The sequence below is a fragment of the Lutzomyia longipalpis genome, chromosome 2 (assembly GCF_024334085.1).
Source record: "Lutzomyia longipalpis isolate SR_M1_2022 chromosome 2, ASM2433408v1".
NCBI classification, from domain to species: domain Eukaryota; kingdom Metazoa; phylum Arthropoda; class Insecta; order Diptera; family Psychodidae; genus Lutzomyia; species Lutzomyia longipalpis.
In genome coordinates this window covers 6056978-6068064 of record NC_074708.1, presented here as the reverse complement: position 1 = coordinate 6068064, position 11087 = coordinate 6056978, and the positions used below count along the sequence as shown (strand labels likewise).

The 11087-nt window shown below is 33.0% G+C and overlaps 1 protein-coding gene across 1 annotated transcript; it reads left to right on the top strand.

Annotated features, from left to right (window-relative positions):
* LOC129788833 (uncharacterized) lies at nt 1-9643 on the top strand. The gene is made up of 4 exons (XM_055825217.1): nt 1-4212; nt 7265-7524; nt 8321-8494; nt 8588-9643. The coding sequence occupies exons 1-4, from the start codon at nt 3933-3935 to the stop codon at nt 8963-8965; spliced, it is 1092 nt and encodes a 363-aa protein (XP_055681192.1). The 5' UTR covers nt 1-3932; the 3' UTR covers nt 8966-9643.
* Nucleotides 9644-11087: the final 1444 nt, after the last annotated feature.

Genomic DNA, 11087 nt, shown 5'->3' with positions numbered 1-11087 from the left:
GTAGAGGATGTCCAATTATCCTTCATTAGGCTATATTGCTTAAATATTTTTATCTCACCTTAACCTTTGACTGTTTTCCTTTCAATCTATTTTTATTAACTTTTCTAAGGATGACCTAAAAATGATTATTGGATTCAATCTATAAATAGAACCATTAAAAGTCTCAATATCATTAAACGTAATTGGAACACATAGGTATACACATAATTAATTAAAAGTAAAGAACTATCGCCGTTATAGCCCAAAATATCTTTGGTAAACATTTTTATTTAACAATTTATTTAGGAATTTGAATAAAATTTAAAACCTGCCTTCAAATGAGTAATAATGTGGTTGTCGCAAACTTAAAAGAATCTCCTATATTATTCTCTCCTAATAATCTTGTTTGAGTCGACAGTAACGTCAGAGCAATTCCCCAAAAAAGTAGAAAACTAGCAAATCGGTAAAAATCAAACAATTACTCGAATGAAATTCATCAGCGAAAATTCCCATATATCGCATCATTCATATCTTTTTACTAAACGTTTCTTCTTGAGCAATTTTATTTGCAATTTACAGAAAAAAGAAATCAAATTTTATTGGATAAAACAAGTTTTTTTTAGCATGATCTATATTGTAGTTTTACTATGTTTCGGACAAGTAAAATTATTACCTACCTTTAATTTATTAAAATACTTCTTGCTCCCTGAAGGTCATTGCATTTTTATAATTAAGAATACCTGCTCTATAGTACAAAAATGCCAATTTTGACTTCATATCAATCGATTGATTTACTTTACATTCCAATGCATGAGAAATGAAAATTTAATATATTTACGAATTTTCTATTACCTCTTTCACCTTTTATGAAATCAACTAATCAAAAAAATAAATTGTCAACATTGACTCATTCGCATAATATGCCAGTCAGTGCCTTGGGCGCACAAAAAATATCACATATATTCCTCACATGGAGAAAACTTTTTTTATTACACTGAAACGAAACATTTTGCATTTTTTCTTCGTAATGTGAAAATATAAATAAAAAAATCTTCTAAATTAATTTGTCTAGGTAAATTTTTTTGTCAAAATTGCATCTTTTGAGTGTTTATTCTTGGCTTTTTGTGTCATACTTCCTGAACTTAACCCAAATAGTGGAGTTATTATTCAATTTCATTACCATGAAATGGGATATTCGTCATCTGCAGGTATTTATTTGTTAGTGAAGTGCTCTTTTTTCGCGAAAATCATTATGTAGTAAACCGTTGAACCACAATTGACGTATATGCTTTAGTGTCATCGTGCTCAGAAATGTGTCTCCCTGCTGTTTTATTTAAATACAAATCTCTGGTATTGTGGGTATTTTTCCAAAGTAACATGACAAACTGGTGGAATATGTGATTTACCAGCGGTGAATCAATTGGCATACACCTTGCTCAAATACAGCACACCGAATGCATCTCAACACCACAGGTAATGCAAGATCATTAAACGGTTGATCATGTTGTGCAATGAGCCATCCACCAAGGTGACATAGTCCGTCGTAAATTGAAATTGGAATATTATATTTATAATATAGTTCAGCCATTTGCACGATGATGCAACTTGGGGGATTCCTCACAGTGTTTTACACCAAATTGGCAAACTAAATAATATTTTGCAAAACACGAATCTTCCGGCACGACAATGCAATGATAATGCAACTGATTAATCATATCGACAGCTTGTGTCTTGCATCCTGAATTTTTGATAAATTTTGTAAGGAATTGAATATGTGATAATTTTATCAATTTCATAGGATTTTCCACTTGTTTTTCCTAAAACAAGGAAAAAATTTCATCGTTTGATTAACCCTTTCGGGTCTAAAATTTGTTCAATAATTTTCTTAATTTTATATTCAAGCCCTTTAAAACCGAAACCCGAGAGCTCAATATTTTATTAATAGTTAAAATGGTTAAAATACATATCTATGAATTTCTGAAAAATAAAGAAAATAGATAATAATTTTTTTAATTACCCTTTGGAGAATCCGATATTTCTAACATCAATCTTTGATCTTATAATTTTCACTTAAAAATCAAATGTGTTTCCACGTTTTCTTCCAATGAACTTGGAGTAATTGAACTCCTTACACCTGAAGAAAAAATTTACCATGATAGACATTTTTTTTTACAATTTAAAAAATCGAATTAACAACGATGACCAGCAAAATCCTGCAAGGGTTAAAAGAAGCCTCTCTACAGTAAATTTCCACATGATAAATATTTTTAAAAAAGAAAATTTTTAATAAAAATTCTGCACGGATATAAAACAATTTTTAAAAGAATGTTTCCGTCTAAATTCTAAGATTTTACAAAAAAAAAATCTTCTAAACTACATAAACAATACATTGTGATGTATGAGTATTTTTGAGCTTATCATTGAGTGCATTATTGCAGCAATAAGATAATGCGAATTTATAGGGAAAGAGAGGAAAAGAGGGAGAGAGTGAAACGAGAGCATTGCGATGACTGATGCATTTTCCCAGAAAATTGTGGCAATTGCATGCGACTCAGATGCAATTCCACAGTACCGCGATACCAGCCGCTTTAGAGGTGCGCGATGGGTTCGAGAATGAATTTCCAGAGCCGGCGGTTTTGTTGTGAATGAGCAAACCACATACACCTTCAGGTGAGACCCCACTCCTTGCTTACGAGAGGGCCTCACAGGCCACACACGGCCATGAATCTTTACCATCGTATTGGCTGAAGAGGTCGGAAAAAACGACACATGCGACTCACACCAACTTCTTGTACTGCACTCAGACGATGGTACACAGGTTGAGGTGTGTTGTGGATACCCCGGTGACGACGGTACTTCTCCGCCGCCGGTGAGATGTGTTCTTGGACTTGGAGGCAGATTTTATTTTCAACATTTGGTGGACGTGTGTGTGTGTGCATGAAGCACGTGGTGCTACCGAAGAAGGGGGCGTTTGAGAAAAAGATTTAATATGTATACCTGTCGGGATACAGCGAGTCTGCTTTTGCTGCGAATATGTGCGAGGTGAGACGGCACATCTTGGGGGTGACGCCGTCGATGAGAAATGGCGGGAGAGTGGCGCAAACTTATATGTGGCTACCTTGCCAATCGGTCTCACTGAGGCGCACACACGATTCGGAGAGTGAGATTGCGACACAGTTGATTGTTGAATATAAAAAGCTTCAAACAACAAATCGACAACAGTCTTACACCAACAAGAAGAGTATTCAGAATTCAAGACAAGGTGTTCGCGCTTTCGCACTAAATCATCTTCCCATTGTACTGCAAAGGCGCAAGGAATTACAAAAGTCTTGAAAAAGGAAATTATTTCTTGATACTTAATTGAAAAATTGGAAAATCAATTGAGATTTATTATAACGGCTCAAGAAAAAAAGAAAGAACACGTGAAGATAATTATTTAAAACAAATTTGTGAATTAAGGAATAAATTGCTAAAAGCAGTTTTATCTGCCTGCAGAAAGTAGAAATATTCAGTGTGTGCGGTGTATAAATTTTGAGGTATAAATATAGGCAAAAGGCATAATTGCACTAGTGATGCCTGGAAAAGTCCCAGAGGTTTGTGGGTAGTTTCACACTTCAAAATAGAACCTGAAAACACACCTGAACCGTCCTCCACTGCCCAAAGCAGCAGCACATCGGTTACACACTGTACAACATTTTGTGACGAATTTCAATCGTCAGTTGAAGTCGGTTTGCCACAGAGATCACAGCAACTCTGTATTTACTAGTGAAAGACACACCAAAGTCCCTTTCTGCTGATAGGGATACATTTTTTTTATCTCGTGTGCACCTGAGAGGACTCCCTTAAGTTTCTGTGATAAGAAAAAGACAAGATTGAGATTTTCTTCTATTTTTTTTTTTGGCTCTGACCAAAATACAAGACAAAGTGACAAAACATTGAACAAAACAAAAAAAATGTGCCAAGTGAGTGATTGCTGTGAGATACTTAACCATCCTGCCGGAATGCTGGACAGAGATCAAAGGACTGCTGGCCATCTGAGGCATCATCGCGTGAGAATTTCTTCTTTGGAAAATTGTGACCAGTGCTTGGGGGAAAATAAAAAATTTGCAAACACCTCAAAATGCACCACAGACTCATCCCAATCATCGTGGTCAGAAGGACATCCCGTGACGTGCACACGGCAGCGTCAGCGACCACTTCCATGTGTGAGGAGCCGAAGAAAATTTTGTGGAAGTAAGTTATATAATGGTGCAAATATTGAGTGGTCAATGAGTGAGCGAGAGGAAATGTTGGAAATTCCAGCGTGTATCACTTTTTTATGAATGAACCAAACGGAACTACCTCTACACGACATCGTGAAAAATCAACACTATGACGCATTCAGTCCTACAATAATCTCTCGCGGTTCTTTTGCTCCATTTTACCCCCTCATTCAATTAACTTTTATTTTTTTTTTTAATTCTCTGTCTGACGAGTAAATCAATCGCGCGATGAGTAATGCCTCAATGTGGGGACGAAAGAAAAATTCCGGATCAGTCCATAGGAAAATGCTCAAAGATTCCCCCGTAAAGGGTGGTTCCCAAATTACGACGCAGTCGAACCCCTAATACCGGATTCTCTCAATTTTACGACACTATGTGCCTTATATGAATAAAATGGTTTATGTTTGTAATTTCACACCGAAATTCCGCCCATTAAACTCTTGTGTACATCAATTAACTTTAAGCAACTATCGAGGGGAATTCTGCCAAAACATACAATTTATCAAGAAAAAAAAAGTGCCAAAGTTAAAAAGTCATTGTGGTTGAATTTTCTAAAAGTAACATGCGAATATATCAGGATGTTCCTGGATGCTCTCATTCCACTTAAATCCAATAAATCACCTCTTTACAAGAAAAAAAATCATCCAAAGTTCAAACTTTTTTGCACCATCATTACAAAATTAGCTTAATTTTCTTATGAGCTTCATTAATTTTTTAACATTCCGCAAGATATTCTACCTTTTTCTCAACACAAATTTTGTTGTTTTTACTTAAATGATTCTTCTCAATGAGGTCTTCTATTTATATTAGTCATAATAGTTATCTTAGTTTTTCAATATAATAGGGTCTTCTCCATTTACAGTGTTATCTGTGATGATACTTAATTTTTGCTGGTGTTTTTTTATCTATTCGATATAAATTATTTTCTTGTGACAAAATAAATAGCATAATATATTTTCCCTGCCTTATAATTAATTAATTATTAATGTTGTGATATTATTGAATATTATGTATTGAACTATCACCATATTAAATGTGTATTAATTGGTATTGGAAATGACAACTAATTTACTGGAGCGCATTTGGGCCTACTGGGCGTTAAGACACAGGGAAAAAAATATATTCATAAAATTGCTAGAAAAAAAAATTTTTGACCTTTAAAGATCCTGAGAAATCTATCAGAGATAAAAATTTAGAAGCAGAACAAAGATAACAAATTTCGGGAACAAATTTCTTTTGAAGGTGATTTCAATATACTTATTGTTCTAAATAAGAGATAAAAGAGTTTATTCATTTTTAACCTCTCAAGACAGCATTGGAAAATTATAGCTAAAGTTAAAAAAAACGACCTTGAGTTTTAGGTGGTACACAGAAGCTGTGCTATTCTTTTCTTCGAAAGAATCACAGCTAAAATATAGAAAATCCAGAATCAGCTAAGAAAAGCCTTAAAGATTTTTATTGTTCTTAGAACAAAAAAGCTCTACAAGTGCCCAAAAATTAACAAATTATTTTTCTTTTTATAAAATGAAGAATATGTTCACTAATCTACCTCGAATAATATTCTTTTATGTATTATTATCACATTTAAAAAAAATCATTGCTTAACGTTCTAAAATTATTCTTTAAGTATTTAAGGAGAATATGATTTAAATTAGGGATGTGGCTAATTTTTAAATGTAGAATTTTCTCAGCAAATTCCAATTGAAAATGAAAATTGGTTCGGCCAGTTTGGTTTTTTTTTGTCTCTATAGGGTTTATAATTTATACCTTTGAATACTGTCATGATACAAACAAAAGTGAATAAACTCCTTTAGTTAAAAGCTCAATCAGAAATCATGAAAATATTTTCCTCGGATGTTTTAATTCCAAAAAAAATCCGAAAATTCAGCAAAAAATCATCAAGCCATAAAAATTTTCCAAAAAAATTTTTTTTAAAGATATCAAAAACATAAAACATATGATATTTAAAATAAAAGTCATTTAAGATAAATAAACTCTAATAAATTGAGAAAAAAAAGAACTCCCTTATTATCCTTATTAGATGTTTTAGTTCTGATTAATTTTGCTCTGTGTATATGGGGAGCAAAATGTATTTTTAGCCCAGAGAACACGCACCCAGGAGACCTAAGGAGGGAGACGATTGAATTGTTCTCTCAGGTGGCAATCAGCATTAGAGCTTCTTGACATTTCACAGCAATTTCTCCAATCCTCACACCAATTATAACAGTAACATCATATTTTATGTCATCATATATGACGATATACTAGGCAGCCCAGGCAACATTTTTTTGACCTCACTTAACTATATAACGATAATTGCATTTCATTCGTTTTCCTCCCTTTTTTCTGTTTTTCTGTTTTACCACACCACACAAGTGGCGATGACATCTTCTTGGCAAAATCCTGTGAGACAATTTTTCCATCACAGATGGAATTTACAAGAATTGCTTGCGATTTTGCAGCCACAACAACAACAAAAAAATGGTTTAGAGAAAAATTTCAGGGAGATCTTCGTGTGCGGCTGAGACTGCGGTGTAAATATGTCAATTAAGAGAAAATTAATTTAATGATTTGGTGACATATTATAAACATCCGTTTCTAATTGGTTTCCCTCATTTTTCCCTCCCGATTCTTATGCTTTGTGATGATGTTTCTCGAGTAAATATTCCATAAAACTCACTGCCACTAATGTGCCACAATAAACTCTTTTTTTTGCGAAACATAATCACTTTTTATGCCATCTCACAGTCCGGAAGATTGTGACGATTGTTGGGAGATATAGGTGATGAAAGTTAATCACAATATTTTTTTCTCTTATTTAAATGTTGCAAAAATATGGCCTTCAGTTGACTAGACGATTTTTTGCAGACATATCTCTTCTCAAAGATATTTTTTTCTGCAACAATTTTAAGCTGACCTTTTTCGCAGATTCATGCAACGATCCTATTTTTTTTATGCTTCGCTCACATAAAAGACATAATTTTTAATATTTGTTATTTTTTTAATCTCAATCTCTTCCACAGAAGTCAAGGACCTCTGCTTATTCCTCATATTTTTGTGGTTCTCACTAAATTGTCTGACACAAGTAGCATCGAAACCCATAAGATTACGCCGTGCAATGATTGATAAAAAGTACACCAATTGCCTCGAGAAGATCCCAAAGGGTCGCGAGAAGAACACCAATAGCTTGATTGACTACAATAAGCTCCAGAGTCTTGTGCGGGCGCACAAATTGCAAGTGAATCTGGCCCATACGGAGATTGAGCATGGAATTATGAGTTATGTAAGTATTCATTTGAATATTATTTTATTGGTGGTTTTAAAATCAATTTTTTGGGACTTTGTTCGTGGAAATTTCCCTAGAATTTTATTCGAAATATTCCAACTTTTTAATGCCAATAACTTAGAAAATCCATAGTATTGCCTGCAGTCTTTTGCCATGAATTGACCTAACTATAGTACTTATAGATAAGAAATTCTTGCTATTGGTGACAAAGAATAAGTGATGCAATTGCATGACGATCGTGGTGGCACTTCCCCATGATTTCCTTTCGGAAATTAACCAGACGCCGGAATTATGAATAATATTTTTGCCTCATTTGAATGAAGCATTAAAAATTTTCTACGTCTCTTTCGCATAAATTTTTTTTTTATCACACTCATGCACACTAATTGTGAATTCTTGCAATATACAAATCTCATTCAAATTAACAACATATATTTTCTTCTTTTTCGCACAAAACACCGCAAGTTTGGCACGCGTCATCCATCGTGCGATGTATAGTGTGCGTAATGACGAATGATGGTATATTGTGAATGAATTTCTTAGAGGTGGTACGTCGCGGAAAAAAAAGCATTGGCATTGCTGATTTTTATGTAATATCCTTCAATCGTCATCGATTGAACTACTTTTGATCGCGCGATTTATCGAAAGGGTCGTACGATTTGGATCGTACGATGGTTAAACTCTCACTCTGCAATGTCTTGTGGATTTCACAATTTAGTCGCACGATGTTGTGCATTTTTTTACGCACACACACATACTTTACAATTGAATGTTTACCTTTTTTTCCCAACAGATATCTCAAGTATTTCACCATACGGATTCATTGGAAGATTTCCACAAGATATGGTCTTGGAGGAACATTGATTGGCTCCATGGGAAGAACAAGATGCCCAAGGAATTGGGAGAAGATGTCTCTGATGAGTACAAAGAGATGCTATGCTCAAAGGATTGGAATAAACCAGATACGGTAATTTATAAAACTCTCTATATTTTCTCTTTCAGTTGAGACAATTTTCTTAGAAAGCATTTTTTTAATTATATATTTTTTCTTCTTGTGCAGCTTCTTACTCAATTTGGGATTATGTATGATAAATATCATCGATTGGATGTTGGAATTTCAGCAATTATCAACTACTACGAAACAAATCCGGCTGTAAAGAATCAATCGAGCATTTTGAACTTTATTAAGAGGCTAAAGGGTCAACTAACGGATATCCTCAAGACACTCCATGATGTCCTGGAAGCACTCAACTACGATAGGGCAACTTTCGAGGCTAGCAATTCCAATACAGTACCCACGGAGTATGTGATTAAAGATAAGCCTGATCTCGACAATTGGGTCATTCTGCGGGAGTACATGAATACACTGGAGCTCCATCGGGTTGAATTGTGCATAATTGAGAAGCAAATGCTTGGATCAAGTGAGAACTGCCCCTGAAAATCACACCCACGGGCATCCTATATGACAAAGAGGGTTCCCTACAAAATTCCATTTAAACAACTACATATTAATTTGTACTATTTCACAAAATGGATACTAGTAATTGTTTTCATGAGCTCAAATTAAAAAAAAAAACTATCCCTATAAACTCGCAATTGAATAATAATTAAATATAATTTTGATGTGCTTCAACTTGTGTTGCACATTTTGCCAACTATTTAAAACAAACAAAAAAAAAGAATATAAAATTGTAATGTATAATGTTTGGAATGTCTGACAAATTTTCCACCAATTTAACCCTTACAAAAAATTCTATTTTAAGAATATTATAAATGAAATTAAGATAAATGGTTAAACTGTGATAGAGAATATTTATTTAAGAACTATCTAAGTTTATTACGAAATGTTTATTTTTTATTAAAATTATTATTTTATTTAGTCTACCAGTAATGTTACAAAAAATACTATCAAAAACAAATTCTTTGGATATTAATTGGCGATAAAAATTCGAACATTTTCAAATTAATTCCTGTTGAAGTACGCATGTAAAAATAATTGTATTGCAAACAAATTGTATATTTGACGAAATGTAACGAATCAGTATATATTAGCTTTTAGTGACGTATTTAGAGAAAATATTTGTTGTTGTGAAATACAATTGAAAACCAAAGGAAATTCAATCGTTTTCCTCGCATCCACGTCAACATTTTCTTTTTGAATTGAAAAATTTGTCGTCATCCACTGCTGAGGTAGACAATAAAGTAGACAACAGATGAGCATTTGCGTATGTGAGCCCAACCTATAAATATCAATAAATACAATAGGCTAATTTGCCATCATTGTCCAGCTTCGGTTTAGAGCTAAAGGTTGTACCATTTCTCCAAATTTTGTCCATTTATCGAGGTAGAGTGGCACAACGCATCCCCTCAAAATTTTTACACCCTCCACATACACACTCGTCGTTTGAACAAAAGCATAAGGAGTTTGAAGTTAAAAATATTTCTCTAAAGCATTTCACAAGCCAGAGAGCACCCTTCTTCTTATATACTTTTGAGGTATATAAGGTACCTACTCTGCTTCTTAAAAAAAATCCTCTATATTAAAATTTGTAGAGAGCTCCCAAAATGTCTTAGAGGTAAAGGGTTTTCTTAAGCTGGGTGATTTAAGCATTTTCGTACCAGTGGCAACCTGTTTGGATTAAAATTAATCCCCAAGGAGATAGCAATCTAAAAGTAGTTTTTGAAGATTACTAAAACGAAAGATAAATTAGTCATTTTGAGGTTTTAAATAATTTTTTATACACACATTTACAAAAAAAAGTTGAAATAGAGCATGTTTTCTTATCCAAAGAGAGTAAAGAAATTTTTAAAAATATATAGAAAAGAAAAATAGATATTTTGCTAAATTGTATTAAATATTTTTCGGAAAATTTAAATAGAAAACTCACATGGGGGTAAAGAAATCACAAAATGAACAATAGAAAGAGAAATTCTTTAATTGCTGTTTTACGCAAAATTAAGAAGTAAATGATATTAGAATCTACAGTAATTTTTCTATTATGTAAAGAACATTATTTTAATCAAAATGTTCTTTTTGGTTAAATGAATCCTGAAGAAATATTTCTTTGCTCTTTTATGCAAGGATTTACTTTGTAACATAATTTTACTTTGTTTCCCAACTTCACAACTTACGCACTCCTTTTACGTTCTCAAGTGAATTCTGTTAATATTTTTTAGCATAGATTGCAGCAAGATAACAGATAGACTTTTATTTAGTTTCTAAACTTGATTTATGGCTTAGTTGATAAAGATTCACTTTTATTACTCGGTAGTCCCGAAAAGTTTGGAAAAACCAAGTTTTTATTGCAGCAAAGTTTTTACATTTGAAAATGACACTTAAAATCTATTTAGGATACAAATGGGTGCACTATAATCAGGTAGTTTTATGTTTAGTTTCTTAACTTTGCAAAGAATATGAGGTTCTCTTTCTCTCGTTGTAGCAGACATTTAGACGTAATTATTTATTAGAAAGTTTTTTCTAAAATTGCTACTGTTAAATGTTAGATTTTTGTTATAGTTGTTTAATATTTTCTTGAATATTCTGTCTTTGAAAGAGAAAC

Excerpts from the sequence above, each read along its gene's own strand:
- LOC129788833 (XM_055825217.1), top strand. The coding sequence starts at position 3,933 with ATGTGCCAAGTGAGTGATTGCTGTGAGATACTTAACCATCCTGCCGGA. Across the intron at positions 4,213-7,264 it reads CCGAAGAAAATTTTGTGGAA|AAGTCAAGGACCTCTGCTTA; the intron begins GTAAGTTATATA and ends TCTCTTCCACAG. Across the intron at positions 7,525-8,320 it reads AGCATGGAATTATGAGTTAT|ATATCTCAAGTATTTCACCA; the intron begins GTAAGTATTCAT and ends TTTTCCCAACAG.